General features: G+C 40.3%; 1 protein-coding gene across 8 annotated transcripts in view; it reads left to right on the top strand.

Moving 5' to 3' along the window:
* The first annotated feature begins 177 nt into the window (after positions 1-177).
* Positions 178-24,164, top strand: part of MYB (v-myb avian myeloblastosis viral oncogene homolog) — a 35,230-nt gene continuing 11,243 nt past the window's right edge. The window contains exons 1-15 of one of the 8 annotated variants that reach the window (XM_012665179.1): positions 178-402; positions 4,621-4,738; positions 6,525-6,596; positions 8,141-8,233; positions 8,482-8,702; positions 10,769-11,000; positions 12,547-12,627; positions 13,060-13,164; positions 14,453-14,707; positions 15,632-15,994; positions 18,207-18,349; positions 19,306-19,420; positions 19,512-19,637; positions 20,241-20,351; positions 21,522-21,629. In XM_012665179.1, coding sequence (XP_012520633.1) covers positions 380-402; positions 4,621-4,738; positions 6,525-6,596; positions 8,141-8,233; positions 8,482-8,702; positions 10,769-11,000; positions 12,547-12,627; positions 13,060-13,164; positions 14,453-14,707; positions 15,632-15,994; positions 18,207-18,349; positions 19,306-19,420; positions 19,512-19,637; positions 20,241-20,351; positions 21,522-21,629 — 2,166 coding nt within the window. In that variant the 5' untranslated portion in view covers positions 178-379. The remainder of the gene's footprint in view (positions 403-4,620; positions 4,739-6,524; positions 6,597-8,140; positions 8,234-8,481; positions 8,703-10,768; positions 11,001-12,546; positions 12,628-13,059; positions 13,165-14,452; positions 14,708-15,631; positions 15,995-18,206; positions 18,350-19,305; positions 19,421-19,511; positions 19,638-20,240; positions 20,352-21,521; positions 21,630-24,164) is intronic. The other 7 variants (XM_012665181.1, XM_012665180.1, XM_012665182.1 and 4 more) reach the window with 7 other exon arrangements.

Below are 24,164 nucleotides of genomic sequence, written 5' to 3' on the forward strand. Positions count from 1 at the left end.
GAAAGGGAGCCGCGGCCCCGCCGGCCCGGCAGCCCCGCGGGCGGCAGCCAGGGCGACAGCGGAGGCGGCGGGCAGGGCGCGTGCGCACTGCAGGGGCGCCAGATTTGGCGGGAGGGGGAGTGTCCAAAGCTCTTTGTTTGATGGCATCTCTGTTTACAGAGTTTACACTTTAATATCAACCTGTTTCCTCCTCCTCCTTCTCCTCCTCCTCCCTGACCTCCTCCTCCTCCTCCTCCTCTTTCTCCTGAGAAACTTCGCCCCGGCGGTGCGGAGCGCCGCTGCGCAGCCGGGGAGGGACGCAGGCAGGCGGCGGGCGGCGGGAGGCGGCAGCCCGGTGCGGTCCCCGCGGCTCTCGGCGGAGCCCCGGGCCCGCCGCGCCATGGCCCGGAGACCCCGGCACAGGTAACGGGGAGCCGGGCGGGCGGCCCAGGGCGGGGGCGCGCGGGGCGCCGGGCGCCCGAGAGCAGGTGGGAATTCGCTCCCGGATCATCTGCGGGGCTGTCAGATCCTGCGAGGACCTGGAGCCCCTGCTTCGGCAGCAGCAGCCGCTTGAGAGACTGTTGAATAGAAGAGTCTATGCGGGAAACGTATCCGGACGTTGGGAAGCACGCCCTGAGGCTCATTTAGCAAGTTGCACGGGGATACATTTTTCTTTAGGGGGAAAAGAAGCGGCTCGTTTCAGCCAGGGGCAGAGCGCTGCCCACCAGCCCCGGAAAGCCCACCAGGTGCCTGGCTTGACGCCGCGGGTGTCGGCGAGGGAGTCGCAGCGTAATTACTGGAAGCATTGAGATATGTTTGGACTTGGAAGTGCAGAGCATATGGCAGATACAGGGAAAATGCCGGATTGTTTAGTAGCTGCAGGTAGTTCATTTAAATTTCATTCATTCTTTGTGGAGGTGAGGAAGAGTGTCAGCTGACAGGCGGCTGGAAAGATTTTAGGGGAAGAAAGGGTCTCTACATTTGCAAATTGTTTTAAGCCCTGGTTTTGGAGGTTCGAACCCTTATTCTCTGAGAGGCTTTTATTCCTACTGCAAACATTGCACGCGCACCCACACGCGCCAGCGCTGCACATGTCACCGCACTTGGGGAGGCTCGCCGGGATGATGGGTGAAGTCCCCTAACATTTTGGCTGGACGGATGGGAAAAGGGAGAGGAGGAGGGAAATACTCGTCTGAACTGTCACTTGCTGGCTCTCCAGCTTCCACCGGCCTCGGGACCTCCCGGGGCTCCCTGCGAGCGCCGGGGCGGTGGCTAGCTGGGCGGCCGTCGCGGTCGCCACTCGGCGCAAAGGGACAGAGGCCGGCAGCACCCAAGGCCGCTGCTGCGCAACCAGGACGCGCTCCCCGCGGGCTCTTCCCTGGGCAAGAGGTCTCGGCGCCGCGCGCACACGTGGACGCGGCTGAGGTTGCCGCTCCTCCCCGCGCCCTGCTCCCTCCGCCTTAGGTCGCCCGGGCCGAGGCGAGGTGACCTGACTGACCGTCGCAAAGGAGTTTTGGGAAAGAGTCCGTGGAGGCAAAGCAAATCCCCCCGGTTTTCCTCGGGTTGTTTGATTTTCTGGTACTTATTTGCTGTGGAACCGGGGGGCGCGGGTCCCCGCGGGGCGCTGGGAAGTCGCACAGAGCGTGTGTGTGGACCCTGCAGCAGCACTCTCCCCCCAACCCAGGCGGGCTGGGCGCCGGAGGAAAAGGGGGCTACTGGGAGAGCCCTGGTCTCCCTAAGCCCCGGGCCAGGCCGCACGGTGCGGGGTGCTGCTCCTCTAGAGGTTTCACCTTTCGCCTGCGGGACTTAGGAGAGCAGCAGGGGTCACCTGTTGTTTTCGGAGCAGGAGCTGGCAGCAGGTGGAAGGGGTGCTGGGAGGAGGCGCGGCCGAGGCTCCGCGCCCCGAGGTCTCGGCTCCCCCCGCGGGGCGGGGCCCGCAGGTTCCCCGCGGCTCCCAGGTAGCCCAGAGGGGAGGAGGCCGGGAGGGGCGGGAGCCTTGAACCTGTCTCAGGGGGAAGAGAAACCCGGCTGCGGGCTCGAAGCCGTTTCTTGCAGGGCGAGCGTCAACTGGGCAGGGATTATTAACCAGGTCAGCGAAATGAGTCTGAACCCCTTTTCTAGAATCACGGTAGCGGCCACAAGGCACTTCCTCCCGCTCCCCTCCTTCTTCCCAGCCCCCAACACCTCTTTTCTTTTTCGTTTCTTTGCACGGTTTGTTTCCTTGACAGAATGTAATATTCATAGTTGTACTCCTGTAACCACATCGGGTCTAGCAGGTGGGAGCCGAGTGCATCAAGCCTGAAGTCAGCCTTTGAAAGTCCTCTGACTGTTAGGTCTGAGATCTTGTCAGAGCAGATAAAGGAAAAGTTATTTCAGGTCCCTAGTAGAAATTAATCATGCTACTGAGGCGACCCGGACGACTTAGAGCAAGGAAATCGCATGCAAAGCTCAAAGGCGAGCCCCATGCCAAGCCTGCTGGTAGACCCAGGAGCTGACGCGTGAGCAGCCCTGGACTCGCCCTGCTGCCTCCTGGCCCCTTCAGGACCTGCAGACGTCACACACCACCTTTCCTGGAGACCTTGGTTTTGCACATGTCTGCCCCTGTGCTTAACTTTGAAGAGGCACGGAAGACAGCGGATCGTCCTTTATTAGCTCTGGAAAGTACCTTAGAAATAGAATCCGAGCCCCCTTACGTATAGGCGAGGAACTGGGGTACTGAAAGAGAGGAAGTGATTTGTCCAAGTCACACAGCTAGGTGGAGGCAGAACAGGGACTGGCACCTTTGCCTCCAGAACCCTGGTCCTGTTTGATTGCTGTTCTTTCTCACCTGACGTCGGCTGCCCCCTGCGGGCGGCTGACTATGTTGCTTGTTCCTGGGGTGTTAAACTGTTGCCAAGACTGCTCAGTTACTAGTTTGAAAAATGCCGTCCTCAGTTCTGAAAATGTGACCAGCCAAACCTAAAAAGTTAATTTGAGTTGAATCTATGACTGCGCTTTCAGATTCCTCTGGCTTTCTTGGTGTCCCTCATATTTCACAAGGGGCTACTTCATTTGGGGGCTTTAAGATGCTGACTTATAGCTCTGGGCTTATAATAATTTTTTCTTTTTCTTTTGGTTTATCATACTGTGTTTTATGTTAAAGGGAAACTATAGTAATTATTATTGACCAAAAGTTGTTTAGTGCCTCCTGTCTATGGTGAGAAACAGAAGTAGGCTGTTGTTTCAAAGGATAGACACTAAATGAAAAAAAATGATTTCAGATTATAAATACAGTTTAGTGGGATTTTTTCTTTTCTTTTTCTTTTTTTTTTTTCGGTGGTGGTTGTATTTTAAGTTTGGATCACATCAAGCCTGGACCATCAGATTGTTGCTGAAAATAATAGTTTTAAATTATAAAAACCTCCAATTTGGGATTTTTGGTAAGCACTTTTGCTTGACTTGCAGGGTTTGGTAATATACACTTGTGAATTAGTTTGGGAAGACAAAATCTAGTGTGAATATAAATTTTATTTATAGAAATCATAATTTGCATTATGATCTTGCTTTATATCATTATTTGTATTGGTCTCAGTTTGATGGATTTCTCAGTATTACAGTGATAAACTTTAGTGAAGTTTCTAAGAGTATTTTTTTCCACCTTAAGTTTTATAAAAAATTATAATTAAAAGTAAACTGTGTCTTTAAAATTATTCTCATCTAATTAGTATATGATTAATAAACATTAAGTATAGAGTTACTTCAAAAGTCATCAACATTCTTAGGGTTGATCCACTAAGTAAAAGAAAAAAGCTCTTTTGAAAACAGTAATATATTCTTTTTAAACCCATAGAGTTCTTCTGAGGAAATCCTTCAGTTTCGAAGATTTTATAATATTTCAAACACCATTCAGTCAGAGACAGAAAAAACAAGAGTAAGGTTCTATCAAGTAGCCTAATTTTACACTTAGTTACTCTGGAAACTGAGAATTGTAAACAGGGCCACAAATTGGATCTACCAGGCCCGGAGTTTTGAGTAGTTTGATATTAATGTTATTTACAAAACAGTATAATCACTTGATGGTCTTATCCTCAGATTTTAAAATCATTTCCTCTTTGGTTCTCCTAATCTTCTAATCTTTCAGGGATGACTATAATTATGTTATTGGGTATATTCTTGATTTTTTTTCTTTTTATTAAACACCAGCCCCATTGAAATCACATAATTGAATTGTTTATTGTGTTTGGGAAATATTATTTAAATAATATGACGTATGCCTAAGATTTTGAGTGTGTACTTATATGAAGGACATGGGGTCTTGTTCCTTTTCTTGTTCTTAACATTGAGTTTTAAATCTTCATTGGTTGGAAGTTTGCCAAATGTGTAACTTGTCCCTGGTCTAACAGTAACAGCAGGTTTAAACATGCAGGGCAATAGGAAAGTGCCAGGTCCTTTGCTGTATCTGTGGATACCAATAACAGTAGAACCAGTTTACAATCCTAGAGCAACAGAATGCAGAAAACAATCTTGTTATGCAAGTTTTCAATGTTTTAGCTTCGTAACCTTTGAAAGGATTGTTGAGGAGTTTTTGTGTAAGTTTTGAAACCCAGTAGTAGTCTAAATCCTCTTGTTTCAGCCCGCATCTGCCCATTCTTATTTCTGCAGCATATACAGCAGTGATGAGGATGATGAAGACTTTGAGATGTGTGACCATGACTATGATGGGCTGCTTCCCAAGTCTGGAAAGCGTCACTTGGGGAAAACTAGGTGGACCCGGGAAGAGGTAACTAATCACCTTTACTAAATTATGGAAAAAAAAGTAGCATATAATTTATGAAAAACAAAATTTCAGCTAAACTGCAAGTGCTCAAACTTGTCAACAGGCTCTTTGAAATTAGCCTAGCCTGCCTATCCTCACCTCTGACCACTCCCTACATGGACACTGTACCATTCCTTTCCAAACAATTTGTAGTTCTTTGAATGTCCTCTCCTTCCCACTTTAGGTTTCATCTGTGTTTCCCTCTGCCTACTGAGTTCTCATCCTTTTACCTCACCATTTCTTCCTACTTCCTCCTTACCTATGAAGACATCAGCTCTTCTGTGAGGCCATCCCTGGCTTCCCTGGATAGGGTTGGATACATCCTCCTGTTGCCCCAAGCATGGGTACATGTTCTGTCTTATCATTGCTGTGACATATATATCCCCCCCCGACTCCAGTAGACTGCAAGGCTCTTGAGGTCAGGCTTCAATGTCTGTTCATCTTTGTATTTCCTGAACCCAGAATTGCTTGACACAAAGTAGGATATTAATAAATGTTCCCCTGAATAAGTGAATGAATTGCTATTTCCAAAAAGAAAACAAAGAATAAAGCAAAACACTCACAAAATACATTGTTATAATGTATTCATTCAATATTCTTGATATAATATTTCACAGAGCCATATACCTGAAGGTGTGTCCTGAAAGCATCCAGTAATGGATAGAGATGTATTTGCTTCCCTTTCTTTTTCCACTAGCTTGTCAAAAGCTTGATCTTTGGGAAAGATACTTCAGAAGCAAAATTGTTAATGTGAGAAAAAGTTTCTTTTTCTTTAATGTTCTCAAACAATTTTGCAACTGATGTTAGAAGATTTCATGTTAGAACAAATGGTATCAACTCTTCTTTGGTTTCACTACATTCTGCTTCATTTGAACCAGAGCCACTGTGGACAGGTAGACAGGATTCCCAGGGAGGCCCATAGAAGACACATATTTTACCAATTGAGATTGTGCACTTGGATGATCCTTACAACATAGAAGTTCTGTTGTTAATAGTGGTTTCCTAATTCCTGTGTCTGTATTGTACCACAGACTTGCATTGTGTGTGAATGTTACCTTTGCAGAGACACAGAAGGAACACATTCATAGAGACACTTGTGAACTGGTAGGACCGTGCACAGTATGTGAACCAATTGCCCACAGATATTTAGGTCTTCTGTGTTCTAATACATTTGGCTTCATTTAAATTGTGAATATATTGATGCAAAAAAGAAATGATTTTCTTACATAATACAAGTCTTTAATTTAAAAAGTGACCTTCCATTTTTGTTTTATAAGAAAGAGATGAACTGACTAGAAATATTGTTTCTTATTCAAGATCTTATCTATTGCCATAGTTAAATGTCTGCTGAATCTAAAATTTGAATTCATTTTTTCCCCACAAAGTAAAACAGTTACCATATATTAAATATTCAGTCTGTGCCAGGCATGATACTAAATGTTTTACATAACTACCTCATGTAATCTTCAGATAACCCTGTTGCTATCAGCATTCCTATTTTATAAATGACAAAACTAAGGTCCAGAAACACAATCGATTAATAACCAAGTTAAGATGCAAACTCTGGTTTGACTCTAAATAAATCTATGCTCCCAAACCGTTATATTACATTAATATCTGCTGTGTTTGGATACTTTTGAGAGATCCTCCCCCATATTGTGTTATTGGATTGGTTTCCTTGTTCATTCTAACTTGAACATAGTTATACGGTAAATGACTGATATCCTAGGGTTGCCTTTAAATGTCTTAGGATGAAAAACTAAAGAAACTGGTGGAACAGAATGGAACAGATGACTGGAAAGTTATTGCCAATTATCTCCCGGTAAGTTAATAATAATTTTTTCATTTTGTAAAAGGAAAGCTCCTCCCAAAGATTTATATAAAATATTCTAGGAGAAATTATTACGATATTATATATTTGCTCACATATAAGAAGTAGGAGGAGAGATGTTCCATTTATAACTTGTATTTTATATTATAATGTATACAATTGGGGGTTTCTAAATAGATTATTAAAGGATTTTGACAACATTTTAAAAACAACTGCTTGTTTTATGTTTTCACTTACTAGGATAATATAAATTAGCATTTTGATGATTTGTTACATAGTAGATGATGAAACTTGATATTTTCTCTAAGTCAGTTTCTTCTAAATTCCCTATTTTGTCAATAGCCATACTTTTGGTTTAAGATTATGGAGTCCTTTCTTGACTTATCCCATCCTCCCATCCCGTACATTTAAGCAGTTACTAAGGACCCTGGAATTCCTTTGTAGTTGTTCACTTTCTTTTTATTCTCATGGCTGTGTGACAGGTTAGGCTCCTGCCTTCCATCTGGACTATGGCGATGGCTCCTAACTGGCTTCCCCACTTGTAGCTTTCCTCTTTTCCATCCATCCCAAACACCACTGGCAGATGGAGTTTCTTAAAATGCAGCTGTACCTTATCTTTTCAAAATCAACAACAGTAACTTAGAATCTCACAAATTAAGTAAACTGCCTTGACCAGGCACACAAGGGCCCTCCTCTCTGGCCCTGACTTACAGCTCCAGTTCTGTTTCCTACTTCCTCTCCGTAAGCAGGTTTGTTTGGATTCATTTCTGCTTTCCCTTCTCCTCCTGGGGATCCCACCTCCTAGAATGTTCTCCCTTTGCTTCACCAGTTAAAGTTCTGTCCATCCTTCAAAGTCCACATCAGGAGCTTTGGCAGACTCCTCCCAAGGAACAATTTCTCCTCCTAAGGAGCTGCTTTTCTGCTCCCTTCAGTAGCATTATGCTTTGGTCTCTTCTTCCATATAAATCAAATTCAGCCTTCTGTCATAGTTAATTATATATTTGTTTTTTCCTTCTTACAAGATTACAAGTTTCTGTAATGTAGGGCCCATCTTTTATTTATCTTTGTTTCTCCTGCAACATAAATACTGTGGTCCTGACTTGAGGTACATCTCTTAGTTTTTAAGGGAAACAAACTTTGGTCATTTAGGGTGAGTGTCCATAAAAGCTTGACAATATGGAATCTCTAACAAGTCTTAGGTGGCCACGTAGGTACTGCCACATGCAACAAGACTGAAGTTCAGGTTAAGTTAAATTGACAGGCACGTGTGCAGTGTGATGGTTCTTTAGTTCACATGGCAGGACTATTTTCCTCAGGAGGCAGAGCTTCTAATTTTAGATGCAACTTCAATATACTATGTGTATGTTCTGTAGTGTGTAAGTAATGAGGGATAAATGGGCTCTTAAACATGCCCTAAAATGTTCTTGAATGTTTTCACTGTCTATTGTCTATGTATCATTCATATTACAGCAGTCTTCATGTGCTTATCACATCGTATCTTTATGATGGTACATACTTTTATTTTATTTGTCTAGAATCGAACAGATGTGCAGTGCCAGCACCGATGGCAGAAAGTACTAAACCCTGAGCTCATCAAGGGTCCTTGGACCAAAGAAGAAGATCAAAGAGTAAGTTCTTTCTTCATTGGTGTGTGAATCATAACTAAGAATATTCCCAAATGTCTTTGTTGGATGTTTCCCAACTTGAGGAAGCAGGTAAGTGGGCAAACAAGAAGTAGAGAACTCCAGTCCCATGTTTCCTATGAATGAAAGCCAATTTTAGAAATTTTCTAAAGATCTTGTAACACTGAAGAATGATTACACTGACTCATTACATAACATTAAAACATAGGTTATTTTTGTGTGTTTATCTGAAGGTGATAGAGCTTGTACAGAAATACGGTCCGAAACGTTGGTCTGTTATTGCCAAGCACTTAAAGGGGAGAATTGGAAAACAATGTAGGGAGAGGTGGCATAACCACTTGAATCCAGAAGTTAAGAAAACCTCCTGGACAGAAGAGGAAGACAGAATTATTTACCAGGCACACAAGAGACTGGGGAACAGATGGGCAGAAATCGCAAAGCTACTGCCTGGACGGTAATAATATGTCAAAAAATATATTCATTGGGAAGACTGAGGGAGTGGGTATTGAACATTCTGTTTTCAATGTATGGGGAGTGAATTACATTCCATCAGTCATAAGTGTTTCATTAGATAAGCTAGATCCATAGCTTTTAGAAACTGAAGATTTCTTGGAGTTTATCTGGTTGGGGATTTCCAGAATCTACCCAACAGTGAGTGAGCCCTGGGCCAACTCATTTAACTTTCCTCAGCCTCAGTTTCCCATTTGCAACATGAACAATAAATAACTTCCCAGGGTCAGTGTTAGGATCAAGTAAAACGAATGTCAAAGCACTTTGTAAACTACAAATGTCTAAACACATAGAAGGAAAATGAAGACAGTTTGTCTCTAGTCTGAGTTCGGACAGCTGGTTTAGTGACCAGAAGGAGCTCGGCTACCATTTTCCTGATACCAGCATCCATTTCATTATACCATTTGGCTTAATTTTTTCTTCTTTGAATGGAAAAATAATGTATTTCTAGAATTATCATACTGCTTCCAAGTTTTTTGAACAATGTCAGTGTAATACTTTCTTTTTAATAAACAAGGCAAGAAAATTACCTCATTATGAGGGATAATTATGGAAGCTCATTTTTGTCTCATTTTCCCCACTTAAATAGTATATAAAAGATTTTGTTACTTTGGAAAATTATACTTTTTATTATAAACCTTACATAAAAGTAATATAGATCAAAAATATTAAGAATGGTTTTATTCTTGAGCTTCATAATTCAGAAGAAAGGGTTGTTTCAAAGATGGTTTATGTAGTATTCTCTTGAGATGCTCCAAAGCATTTCCATTCTTGTGGTTCAATATAAGCTTAGAAAATTCAAGAGGTTGGTAAAAAGAGGCCTTTTGTCCCTTATGGGCTAAGAGAGAGTACACTGTTGATTTTTCTAAAAATTAAAAGGGCGATTGAACTTTCTCTTTTTTTTTTTTTTTTTTTTTTGAGACAGAGTCTCACTCTTTTGCCCGGGCTAGAGTGAGTGCCGTGGCGCCAGCCTAGCTCACAGCAACCTCACACTCCTGGGCTCAAGTGATCCTTCTGCTCAGCCTCCCGAGTAGCTGGGACTACAGGCATGCGCCACCATGCCTGGCTAATTTTTTCTATATATTTTTAGTTGTCCGATTAATTTCTTTCTATTTTTAGTAGAGATGGGGTCTCGCTCTTGCTCAGGCTGGTCTTGAACTCCTGAGCTCAAACAATACTCCCACCTCGGCCTCCCAGAGTGCTAGGATTACAGGCGTGAGCCACCGCGCCCGGCCAAACTTCTCTTTCTTTAGCATACATTTCCCCCACCCCCAGCGAAATAGTAAAAGAGAGGCTTTAAACGGTTTTTGTGAATTGAGAAACTGCTTTCCTGAGAATGGAAAGACTTTAGTAAAAATGCTTTGCAGTTTGAAAATATATTGGGGGTTAGCATCTTTCCCTTCGGGATCCCATTTTCCATTCTCACCTCTGTCTGGCTACAGGAACAATTGGGTGGTTTTCAAAAGGTGGGAGGTTTTTTTGACTCCAAAGTTCTAGCTAATGATAAGGAGTGAACAGCAGGGCAGCAGCAGCGTTAGCATCCCCCCAACTCCCCCAAGACCCTGTCGCAGCCTCACTTGCCCCAGCTTCACTATGCCCCAGTCAAAGCAGTAGTTTTTCTAGGACAGCTGGAACTTTAAGTTGTATTAGAGTCTTGTACCACAAATAACCATAATAAACACGAAGGGTTATTAAATTGAAAATGCTCCTTTACCACAGAAACAAAATGGATAAAAGATACCAGAATTTATGGAAAACCACATAGATTCCAGATGATCTAACTAAGAGTAATCTATGGATTTCCGATTAGGCAATAGGGAAAACATGATCTTAGGTGGTGGAGAAAACAGAAACAATTAAAAAGAGAGGAAACAATTAAAAAGAGAAAACAGCTTTTAGTGGACCCAAAGAAAAGATAGATCTCTGTTAGAAGCAGTTTTCTGTCAATTCACTAGCATATGAATTGAAATTTTTGTTTGTGAAATTTCTGTGTGATATATTTCTGTGCAGAACTGATAACGCTATCAAGAACCACTGGAATTCTACAATGCGTCGGAAGGTCGAACAGGAAGGTTATCTGCAGGAGTCTTCAAAAGCCAGCCAGCCAGTGGCCACAAGTTTCCAGAAGAACAGTCATTTGATGGGTTTTGCTCAGGCTTCACCTACAGGTCAACTCCCTCCAGCTGGCCAGCCCTCCGTTACCAATGACTATTCCTACTACCACATTTCTGAAGCACAAAATGTAAGCCATTCCTGAGAGTTTAGTTTCATGAGAGAGGTGGTTATTTTAGCTCCAGGTTAAGAATACCATGCAGTTGTGTACTTTTCAGAGAGCTTTCATAAACACGATCACAGTCAATCTTCATCTACCCTTTGAAGTAGATACAATACTCCCACCTCGGCCTCCCAGAGTGCTAGAATTACAGGCGTGAGCCACCGCGCCCGGCCAAACTTCTCTTTCTTTAGCATACATTTCCCCCACCCCCAGCGAAATAGTAAAAGAGAGGCTTTAAACGGTTTTTGTGAATTGAGAAACTGCGAGGCGAGGTGTTGTTATCCTTGATTTATGTATGGAGAAAGAGGATGGTAAGTGATTCGCCCAGAGTTACACAGCTCATAGAGATGGTGCTGACTGGAGTCCAAGTTGTTTGAGTCTAACTTGGTGCTTCAAATATAATTTGAAGTTAGCTTTTGAATTTGAGGTACTTAAGTTTACTTAAAGTACAGCTGAAGAATAGGGGAGTGGAGATACATGTGTAGCCTGATATTTTTCTCTTCCAAATGAAAAGCGAAGGTAATATTACATAGAAAAGGGAGACAGTTCGACACTGAAATGCAACAGTTAACTGTAAGTTCAATTGTGGTAGTGATCTAGCAGAAACGTCTTTATTCACTCCGTAAATGTTTATCTTCTTTCTCTGAGATAGGAGCAGAGCTTTGTAATCTTGATTCTCTGATGTCTCCTTTGGATCCACATGATTCCTTTGTAATTTCTAGATATTTATATTTAGAGAAAGAAATAATTCATAATAGGTGGGAAAAGAAGACTAAAGAGGAAAAATACTAAGAAATTTTAATCTTTAAACTAACAATAATAAATGATGAAACTTACCCAAGAATACAGAGCTCATATGCAAATTCTATGCAAAACATACACATAAATAGTTTTTACTCTTCTCTGTCTGTTCCATGCATTTGACTACAGACTTTACAGAAACGTCTCAGGTGAATGAATTTTCATAAGAAGTTGTGTTTTTTTATTGAAACTCATAATTATTCCAAGAAAAATATTTTTATTTATGAACAGCTTGCACCATCAGTTTTTCCCATCAAAGCTTCTTTCATGCATTCATGAATGTGTTTTAGATTATATTTTTGGCTGGGCATAGTGGCTCACGCCTGTGGTCTTAGCACTTTGGGAGGCTAAAGTGGGAGAATTGGTTAAGGCCAGGAGTTTAAGACCAGCCTGGGCAACATAGCAAGACAGTTTCTAAAATGTTTTTTTTTTTAAATTATATTTTCCATGTGTTTTTTTCTAATTAAAGAATACTTCCAGTCACTATTGAGGAGCACTTGAAATTTCTTTCACTGTGTTACTTTAGCTATTTAGCTGATTTTAAAGGCCTGGCTAACTTTCAAATTAGAGGGTTTTAAAAAAATTGTTCAGTGAATTTTATCAGTAAAGTATTTTTTTTCCCTCAGTCCCAGAGCAAAACCTCAGGAAGCCAAGTCCCCTGAAGCATATGTAACCATAAATGACGAGGCCTTTGTTTTGCCTTTCGATCCAGGTCTCCAGTCATGTTCCATATCCTGTAGCGTTACATGTAAATATAGTCAATGTCCCTCAGCCAGCTGCCGCAGCCATTCAGGTAAGATCACCTTAAAAAGAAACTCATTTGCTCTTCAAGGCACTGCTTTTAAGAAATGCTTGATTTCTTTCATCTAAACACTTAACTTTTACCTGACAAACAGAAGTAAAAAGAAGGGGGAGTGTGGCGAGGAGAACAGAGTCCTGGCCAGCAATCTACCAATCTTGGCTTCTAGAGTGTGTTTGCTCTGATTCTCTGATGTTAAAGATGAAACAACTCCTCAGTTAGCACCTGCTCTAGCCTCAGATTTTGCGTCGCTCCCTTAAGTCTGAAATAACATTCACAAAGATCTCTGTAGTAGCCAAATTCAGCGGGCCTTAGTGGCACACTGAGGCTCTCTGGGCTGCGTGTGTTACCTCCTGACTACAGGCTACAGTCCTTGTGTCTACAGCTTCCAATCAGACCTTTGTCTTTTTTCCCTTGTTATTTCAGAGACACTATAATGATGAAGACCCTGAGAAAGAAAAGCGAATAAAGGAATTAGAGTTGCTCTTAATGTCAACTGAGAATGAGCTGAAAGGACAGCAGGCGCTACCAGTAAGACTGATTATCATGTGCTTAAACGGGGGCCAGCAGCCTTGCCTCAGTGTACCTCAGTGCTCTTCTAAACATTACACTCACCAAGGCTCTGTGTATCCATTCGCCATGTCTCAACACTAGAAGTTGCTTGTAATAAAATGCGATTGGTATTAGAATGTATGTTGACTAAATTGGAAGGAGTCTTTTTGTATTGCCATAGAAACACAATATCCACTTGTGATTATCATCATTGATTTTCCTCCCTCTGGAAGGACTGTAATCAATCTAAAGACTAGCAAAGATAAAATGAATGAAAGTCTGCATTTTTTACGAGCCATATATCCATATGGTATCAATTTGTTTGATTTTTTCTTTTCCTATTATTTTGTTAACCTATATTTTCATATTTTATCATTTCAAACATGATTTGATGTATGTTCAGTATCTTAAAAAGTTGTGTATAAATACCTCTTCACAAATCACATTAGCTGCTCTCTTTTGTTTGCGTGCATGAAAGCTGTACATGCCATTACTGAACTCTGGCATCTTTGTTGGTGACTGGGCAGCAAATAGAAAGCTGCTTGTACTCTGTAACATATGTAGTTCACCAACAAAGAATAAAAGAGAAGTGATACTCAGTAGGGATTCTTAGGGGTAAATTTCTTTTTTGTTAAATAATAAAATGATTGTGTGCACATACTAGCTCGACCACTTTTTAACTTTAGTTAATGTTTTGCAACTTCTCCTGTTGTGTGGTCATGCTGTAAGGAGACTTCTGTTAATTTGCTCTTCTGCTTTCCTGACCACGTTGATCTGGCAGCCCCTTCGCTGCCTCCGTGCACACTGTGGCATTAGAAAGGGACAGAAGCAACAAGAATATGAGCAGATAAAAGCAACTCTAACCCCTGGACACTCTAGCTTTTTGTAGGTTAGGATACAAATAGGGCAATTCTTAACTCACAACAAACATTAATGGACCTTTGGCAAATTAAATTAAAGTGGATTTTTAAGACATCCAGTATGAGAATTGTACTCTGTAACATAGTCCCATAATTTGAAGTTTTAACAAATTATAATTAAGGTAATCATGGGGGTACAAACTGTAGCCCTATTAAAAAGTACAGTCTTGCATTGATAAAAAGGAAACATCTTGACAACTGTTTCATAGGCATGAGTTTTAGATGATGCAACTACTTTTATCTTTCTTCCAACAGCATCTGATACCTTGTGCAACATCATTGCTAAGTTCCTTCTCCCTTTCTTCTCCCTCTCTTTCTTTATTTCTACACCCTACCCCCTTCCTTAGACACAGAACCACACATGCAGCTACCCCGGGTGGCACAGCACCACCATCGCCGACCACACCAGACCTCATGGAGACAGTGCACCTGTTTCCTGTTTGGGAGAACACCACTCCACACCATCTCTGCCAGTGGATCCTGGCTCCCTACCTGAAGAAAGTGCCTCACCAGCAAGGTGCATGATCGTCCACCAAGGCACAATTCTGGATAATGTTAAGAACCTCTTAGAATTTGCAGAAACACTCCAATTTATAGATTCTGTAAGTAGAATTGTTAAGGCAAGTTAATGTTTCTGGATGAGGAATTAGAAAACCCATTTCTTAAATCATTGCCATTTTCTATAGCAAATATGTTATTAGCCTACATTAATGTAAAGGTAAAAGGATGATTTTAAGCTTGGTGAATATGTTTTTTCAAAAATCTGATTTCCTAGGCTACCAGACAAAAGGTACCTTTTCACAGTTTTCCTTCAAAAGTCATATTTTTTTTAAATGGTGAAATTGATGACTTATAAAGTACAGCTTGGATTATGGGAATAGTGTTTGAGTTACTTTTAACTTTTTTTTTTTTTTTACTTTTCTTACTTCTTTGTGCTTCCCTATAATTTTGCTTTGCTTTTGTTCAGCACATTAAAAATTTTGTTTAGAGGAAGGGGTGGGGGGAGAATTTTGTTTACTCAGAGCTTAAAGCAATCTTTCAATGTATTTGAAGTGATAATCAATTCCTTGGTGGTACATGGCTTTCTCCACAAAACACTGATTATTGATTACTATTCCCGTCGATTCACTGAGATGAATCATCTTTAGTGAAACAAAATTGAACTCAGCACTTCCTCAGCAGACACTTGGTTCATTTCCTTGGTTTCCCAGTTGGTTAAAAAGCATTTCTTGCATACCCATTGGACAGGATGAATATTGCCATCACGTGCCTTCTAAAAAAGGTTTTCTTTGTGCTGCTCTCCCTGCAGCACACTCTAGGACCTGCCTTGAGGCAGCACGCTCGGCCACTCTAACGCAGTGTAACAGAACAACTGTTAATCCTGAAGCTGTTTCTCAAGAAGTCAAACAGATGGGCCCAGGGTTTGCTTTGCATGTAGCATCTCTGTCTCAGTGCAATTTTTCAGGTGATGATGGCACACCATGCACACACTGTCTCAAAGTTCTGTGCCTCCCACGTTGTTTCAGGATTCTTCATCATGGTGTGATCTCAGCAGTTTTGAATTCTTTGAAGAAGCAGATTTTTCACCTAGCCAGCATCACACAGGCAAAGCCCTACAGCTTCAGCAGAGAGAGGGCAATGGGAGTAGACCTGCAGGAGAGCCTAGCCCAAGGGTGAACAAATGCATGCTGGGTGAGGGTTCACTTGACCCACCCAGGGCCTTACCTCCTGCAAGGCACAGCACAATTCCGCTGATCATCCTCCGAAAAAAGCGGGGCCAGGAGAGCCCCTTAGCCACTGGAGACTCTAGCTCCTTCATATTTGCTGACGTCAGCAGCTCAACTCCCAAGCGTTCCCCTGTCAAAAGCCTACCCTTCTCTCCCTCGCAGGTAGAGCACGATTTCTGCACAGCTGCTACTAATTTTCAACGCACACCTGAGCCTTAATAATCTAGAAACTAATCCTTTGGAACAAATGACTAATTACTGTTACCCTAGTTGATTTCATGCCGTTGTCAAATCTAGCAGTTGCTAAGTCGTATTGCCTCCTGAAGATCAGGCTGCCTGCAGGCCAACTGATGATTTTGTCATAATTCTCTCTCTGTTACTTTTATGGTGGTTTGAAAGATAGATAGTTGCATGAGATGTGCTTTTTGTTCCTTTCAACACTAGAGTTTAACATTTCTGTCTCTTCCTTTTCTCCCATCTGATCTCTTCCTTTTAAATTTTTAACACAATTTCTGCCTCTTTGTTCGTTTATTATTATGTGATTCACTGACCCAGGAGATGAGGGAACCAAATTATGTTTAGATAACATTTGGGTTGCAACTAGAAAATTTAAGGGTTCCAATCCAACCTTAGGTGGAAATGTTTAGGAAGAGGATGAAGAACAAATGCTTAAGGAAAATAACTTATTTTCAATTTCAATTTCTCACCATTCGTTCTTTCGAGTTGTGTCATATTTGACTAGGGCAGTTCTTGCCAATGAATATTCTTATTTCATACAGTGTTTTTAAGGCATGGAAATTATAATTCTTATCAGAGATGTGTGTTTCTAAATTATTAAAATAATTTAAATTAATAGATAATTTGGCACTTTAAAACATTTTTCCAATTATATTCGTTAAGAACAACTTTAAGTATGAACAAATAATGCCCCCGCCAAAAAAAAAAAAAATTATCTTTTTTTTTTTTTTTTGCCTGTAGTTTTCAAACTGTTCTACAGAATATTAGTTCTGCAAGACTTTCTTAGATGTTCTAGAAAAAAAAATCTAAATATGTAGGTATATATGTTTGGGAAACACTGAATCAAACAAAGTTAAAAATTGATTTCTTTACTGCGAGACTTCTCAGAGTTATTAATATGCTGTGCACTGTGAATTTCTAGGAGGAGATTATGATATGTTGTGTTTCCCAAATTTATTTTAACTTGGAGTAGTTTAAGGAACACCTGTTGTTTTCCCAAAACTTTAGTGTTCTGAGGGACATAGTTTATCATTCAAGAATTTTCCATATAATGTAAACCTTCTTTTTTTTTAATGTAAACCTTCTATAATAATAGTTTTGCTTCATAGATTATTAATGAGAAAAAACAAAATATGAAAGAAAAAGATTAAGTAGTTTTCAAAAATCACTTTAACCTTTTAAATGTTAATAAGAGCACATCTCAGGCTGAGCACAGTGGCTCACCCTGTAATCCCAGCTCTCTGGGAGGCCAAGTCCGGAGGCTCCCTTGAGGCCAGGAATTTAAGACCAGCCTGGGGCAACATAGTGAGACTCCATCTCTAAAAAAAAATTTTTTTTTTAGATTAGCCAGACATGATGTTGCACCCGCAGTCCCTGCTATGCAGGAGGCTGAGGCAGAAGGATCATCTGAGCCCAGGAGTTCGAGGCTGCAGTGAGGCAATGAGCTATGATCGCTCCTCTGCACTCCAGCCTAGGAGAAAGAGCAAGACCCAGTCTCTCAAAAAAAAAGAAAAAACACATCTCATTCTATTTAATGGCAAATGTTCTTTTGTGTGTTTGTTTGTTTGTTTGTTTGTTTTGAGGCAAGAGTCTCACTCTGTTGCCTGGGCTAGAGTGCAGTGGCATCATCATAGTTCACTGCAACCTCCAACTCCGGGGCTTCGGCAATCCTGCCTCAGCCTCCCAAGCGCTGGGACTATAGATGCGCACCATCGCGCCTGCCTAATTTTCCTGGTTTTTGTAGAGACATAGTCTCACTCTTGTTCAGGCTAGTCTCAAACTCCTGGCCTGAAGCAATTCACCCACTTTGGCCTCCCAAAGTGCTAGGATTATAGGTGTGAGCCACCACGCACGACCGGCAAGTGTCATTTATTGAGAATATTTTCTTAGTATTTTATAAGTTTTTCAGCATTGAACCTAGATTTTATTTCTTGGAAACCACACTCCAAATCTTGGGTGCTCAATTGAAATAGAACAATACCCCTCTCCAACACTACATGCTTGTTAACATCTTTACTATTATATATCGTGGGTCAGTAAAACATACTTGCTTGTTATCAAGGTATGGTTTTTAAATTGGGCAGAATAAAGAATCACTGGGTAATCTAAGTAATTTTTTTTCTCTCTCCATATTTAGTTCTTGAACACTTCCAATAACCATGAAAACGTAGACTTGGAAATGCCTTCTTTAACTTCTACGCCTCTCAATGGTCACAAATTGACTGTTACAACACCATTTCATAGAGACCAGACTGTGAAAACTCAAAAGGAAAATACTATGTAAGTCTTTGGTTGAAGAATAAAATTCTTTATTTACTTACATAGTCCCCAAATATCTGATCTACTTGTGTGTACATAATATTATTGACTGCTTATATGTAATTATATGTATTCCTACATTGAAACCTGGGCATGTTACAACTATCTAGAGGTATAGGGTGGGAAGATAAACTAAATTACCTTTTGTAGTTCTCCTCAACATTTTCTATATATGCAGAGTTAGTTTTCATAAAACTTTTCCATTCAGTTTGTTCATTCAATAGGGCTTTTCTTCTCACCAAAAACAATATCTTCAACCTCCTTTCCTCTCTGATTATAAGCTTCAGAGTAAGAACAAGTATGGTTCTTTAATTAGTTCATATTTTTTATCTTATTTTTTATTTTGGAAATTTATATGTAAATAGGACCTCTTCTGACATCCCCAGGAATACCATATAATTTGAAGCTAAGGGGTGATTAAGCAGTCATTTTTATTCAATAAAGCCTTAACCCGTTCGAAGAAATGGCAGAGAAAGTGTGAATTATAAGAAACCTTTAAAAGAAATGCACTCTTGTTATTTCCAAGTACAAAGAAAAAATTTTAAAAGGTTAACATATATTTTCTAGTGTGGGCTCAGTTTTAATGAATAGATAAAATTGATTTGTAAATGACATCAGATCTACACCAGGTTTATGGTCATCTTACAGAACAAGGAGCACTACATGTGTCTTCAAAACCATTAAGGAAATAATAATATTTTAATGCTTAGAGGTATAATATTTTGAAATATTTGAAAATATGTGATATACGTATTATCTTTTTCTTAACGAATAATATGATTACACAGCAAACTCAATTCCGTATCAATAACAGAGTTTATCGTATTCAGTGGAAAAATATTAAATGTAGCAGGTAGAGCAATGTAGGGACGTATTTTCTTTTATATTAAGCCACTGCTTTTTTTTTTTTTTTTAAGTTTTAGAACTCCAGCTATCAAAAGGTCAATCCTAGAAAGCTCTCCAAGAACTCCTACACCTTTCAAGCATGCACTTGCAGCTCAAGAAATTAAATATGGTCCCCTGAAGATGCTAGTAAGTTTTAGAAAAGTTCTTGGGTTTCGTTGGTTTATCAGTATAGACAGGAGTTTTCCTCTGATGCATAAATACCCATTCTTCCCTTTAGCCTCAGACACCCTCTCATCTAGTAGAAGACCTGCAGGATGTGATCAAACAGGAATCGGATGAACCTGGAATTGTTGCTGAGTTTCAAGAAAATGGACCCCCCTTACTGAAGAAGATCAAACAAGAGGTAAACACCAGATCCTTTGGAAAGAACGAGCTGTGAACTCTGCTCCCTTTGTTTCTTGTGTGCTGCTTGCTGTGCCTGCTCTTGGCACTCTGTAACACCACCAGTTTTCACGCAAGTTTTCATACAAGATGCAGTGGAAAGGTACTGCTGGAGTGTAGGCATCAGCCTGTCATTTGGGAAGCCAAGCCATTTCTATCTACTTCACGTTTGGAGGGAAGACGTGCTAGAGAGGATAAGGAAAGAGACAGAAGCAGCTTTTCACTATACTTTTTGAAATCACTGATGATAGATAGGTGGATAGATAGGGATGATTGATATTTCATTCTCAGATGTCATGGAGAGGTGGAATTTACATTAAAATAGTAGCACTAGTAAAATAGTCTTTAATTCATAATATAAAAGAAAGGGAACCTGCCCTGCAAGGATCGAAGTTTTAGTTTGTTGGCAAGAGGCATTTCCGACAGGTTAGATACAGTGCCTCTTGAATTTATTTTCATGTAAGGATAAGTGTTTGAAGGATTGGCCGGAAATGTAGTTTTGAGTGTAAATGTTTCGTGGGAAGTTCTGGTTCTAGAAACAACAAAGCACTTGGTTTGCTTTTAGGTGGAATCTCCAACTGATAAGGCGGGAAACTTTTTCTGCTCACACCACTGGGAAGGGGACAGTCTGAATACTCAACTGTTCACACAGACATCGCCAGTGGCAGATGCACCGGTAAGGACATGCTCACAAGCCCTTGGTTGTCTGTTATGTGACGTTAGTGCCTCGCAAAATCCTGTGTGTGGCATGAGGGGCTACTGTGGCTTCAGCACTCACTCTTTAATGCATTTTATTTCTAAATATTCTCTCTCGCATGATTTTTTAAATGATTTTTAATGTAGAATATAAAGTTGAGATTTTGTTTATGTATCGGAAACAGATTCTATTCCACTTCAGATTTTTTTCATTATTTCTTTTCTTGTTATTTGCGTGTCCTTGCCATTTAAAAATTCTGGTCCATGGATAGTTCCATAAAACTATGTTAATCTTTATATTTTCCTTCAATTTATTTGTCTACTAAATGTAATATTTCTTTCTTGTTAAGTTGTTGCATGTTTTATGTAGCATCTAGCGTAGTGCCAAACACGGTGTCTATAGTAGATGCCCAGTACTCTACCCAAGATTGCATTGCTTTGGTTACCACCATTTTTAAAGTTTGTCATTTGTGAATGGCTGACCTTATGTCTTATGGAGAATCAGAGCTAAGAACAATTGCTAATATTTATTCAGTAGGTACTAAGTGGTAAGTACTGTTCTTAGGACTTTAGACAAATTAATTCACTTAATCCCCCAACAATCCTATAAGATTGGTAACATTATCTTTTTCATTATACCAACTGGAAGAAACTGAGGCTTAGGGAGACTTAGTCATTTGCTTAATATTTTATATACCTAATAAGCGGTGGTGCTGGGTTGGAACTAAGAAAATCTGGTTCTAAATTCCCCGCTTTTCACCATTTTTATCATTAATGTGTAGCTCTAAAATAGTTCTGTACCAACACATGAAATAAAGAGTTCTCTCCCAAGAGCTTAGTAAATCTTTTATTTTTAAAAGCATGTATTTATTAATTCATTTAGCAGGTGTTTTTTCAGTGTCTACCACATGCCTAGAACTATGTGGAACTCCAAAGAAGCATTTGTTTTGATGATGTTTGCCACAATGAGATTAGGATTAATACATAGTTGTGTCCTTTTAGATCATAGAGAAGAGAATTTCTGGCAGATACCTGCCTTTTTTCATGCTAATGTGCATCATGTCATAGTATTCTACTCTCTACAGTGTTAGAATAATGTTGGCTCTCATACAATCTCGTTTAAGTTTCAAATTATTCTCTTTCCCTTTAGAATATTCTTACAAGTTCCGTTTTAATGACGCCGGTGTCAGAAGATGAAGACAATGTTCTCAAAGCATTTACAGTACCTAAAAACAGGTCCCTGGCAAGTCCCTTACAGGTAATTACTATTCCAACTTTGGTATCCTAAAATTCATTCACTGAAAAACTGTCATCTTGGGGTGGCGGTGGTGGTGGTGGTGGCGGTAATTTTTTACCATTTTAGACATAGAGGAGTGATGCTTTGAAACAATTTTTTGATGTCTAAGAAAATCCTGTAATTCCTTGTTGCTACTCACATGACACATGCTAGAAATTTCTGGGGGCAGATTCCCAAAGCATGATCAAGTGAAATATTTCTTACTGTAACTGAGACTAAGATCATTTATTACACATATGTTAGTATCTCCTTTTCCTGCTTTTAAATATTTTATGGAAATATACCTATATAGTTTACCTTTTGTTCCAAAAGTTTTATGTTTTTTATGCTCTATCACTAACCAGCCAAAGCTCAGAGACTGTTTCAATTTTAAATGAAGGTCAAAATCAGCCAGACAGAAAATAATCACAATGTATTTGACTATCAGAATAAGAAAGTCAACTGTCAATGTTGTGTGGCTGTCTGCAGTTGGCCATCTGCAGTCAGGTTTTAATATCAAAAGAGATTTCCCTTGTAGAGCTGAAGTGGGTGTATGTTGATGAAATACAACAAATTCCAAATTAATCCTGAGCCAAATGTAAATAAGAATGCAAATTTGCTCCCCCAAATTATTTAAAGTAGTTCCTAACATTAAATAGCCCAATACCCAGCCACCTGCAGAGCCCTCCCCTCCATCCCCCTGTGCTACTTGGGAGGGAAAACTTCATAAACCCCTAGGCAGGTGGAGAACCTGGATTCAGAAGCCAGAAGTCGTATTTCATGCTGTAAGTTCAAAGGGACCGTAAGGGGATGGCAGGCTTTGAGAGCTTGCCGGTTCCCTTAAAGGGCTCCCCCGTCATTGCGATATGCTTTCTGGCTCTGAACTGTGAGAATCTTAAAACATCCTCTGTTTAAGTATTTGTGATACTTAGTATTTTTTTTAACATATTACAAATATAGCTGGAAGGATTGTAGGCACATTTTGCTTATTAATTCAGTCCGATTGCTTCCTGCACAGCCTCTGTGACAGCAGTTGTTTTGGTGAAATGGCTGTGGCCTGGGGTATGGGGTAGGGAAGGTCAGTACTTGTGGCGCATCTGGAGAAGTTCCTGAGTCAATCAGGCTTGGGTGGGCCCCGTGGAGGAGACTCAGAACATCACAAAGAATTGGGAGATAAGGAAGAGAGCGAGCTCCACCCAGGCATAAGAGGAACCCAGAAAGGGAGTTAGTTGTAAAGCCTCAAGTCCAAGGGCAGCCATTTCAAAATTCTCCCAAGAGCTGACCCTGGGTCCAGAAGGTAAACCCTTTCTTTGTTTTTCTTTTCCTCTTTCCTCTTAAGTTACTTGGCCCTTGGTTTCCAGAACATAGAAGTTGACTACTGCTATTAATGCTTTAAGATAGATTTAAGCTTTATGTATATCTTGTAACCTAGCGTGGGACCAAGCTGTATATATAGTGGTATTAAAAAAGTGCATTTTAAATTTCAAAGAGCAAACATGTAAATATATTTGGGGACAGTTATCATTACATAAGTTGAAAACCCCTGGTTCTTTTCCTAAAACTGAATCCTAATAGCTTTTGGACTAACCAAATAGTGTTTAGCCAAAACCATTTGGAATTGAACATGGTGCTGATATAAAATTTATATTCTATAAAACTTGGCAAGAATGTCAGTATTTATGAAAAATAGGTCCAATTTTTTACCAAAAAGTTTTTAATGTGATTACATTTTTTTTTTTTTTTTTTGAGACAGAGTCTCACTGTGTTGTCCGGGCTAGAGTGTCGTGGCGTCAGCCTAGCTCACAGCAACCTCAAACTCCTGGCCTCAAGCGATCCTTCTGCCTCAGCCTCCCAAGTAGCTGGGACTACAGGCATGTGCCACCATGCCCGGCTAATTTTTTCTATGTATTTTTAGTTGTCCAATTAATTTCTTTGTATTTTTAGTAGAGACGGGGTCTCGCTCTTGCTCAGGCTGGTTTCCAACTCCTGAGCTCAAACAATCCGCCCACCTCGGCCTCCCAGAGAGCTAGGATTACAGGCATGAGCCACCACTCCCGGCCATGATTACATTTTTGAAAAACATAATCAGCATAGAACTTTATCAACATATTTGTATTTTCTTTAAAAGAAATATTGGTTATCTTTGAAACTAAAAGTTAAGTAATAGCTCTGTTTTATTAATCTGTATTTTCTAGTATATCAATAAATCATATTGGTACTCTATATATTATAACATCTGTATACCGAGATTGTCATCTATGCACATCACATGATGAAGACAATATTTGTCAATTCCACCAAGCTAAATAACTGAGACTTAAAAGTTAGAGTTAATGCTTCTATCTATACTATATGGTTCACTGATTTACACTGATCAAATATATTCTAATAATTTGCTATAATAGGTAGCTGATTGATTTTAAGAAATACTTGCCAAATGAATGAATGCTATACACCAGGTATCTCCTTCATTTTGTGTCCTGGAGATCTAGCTTCTGATACCATAGAAATATGTTG

The sequence above is a fragment of the Propithecus coquereli genome, unplaced genomic scaffold (genome assembly GCF_000956105.1).
Source record: "Propithecus coquereli isolate 6110/MARCELLA unplaced genomic scaffold, Pcoq_1.0 Scaffold98, whole genome shotgun sequence".
NCBI classification, from domain to species: domain Eukaryota; kingdom Metazoa; phylum Chordata; class Mammalia; order Primates; family Indriidae; genus Propithecus; species Propithecus coquereli.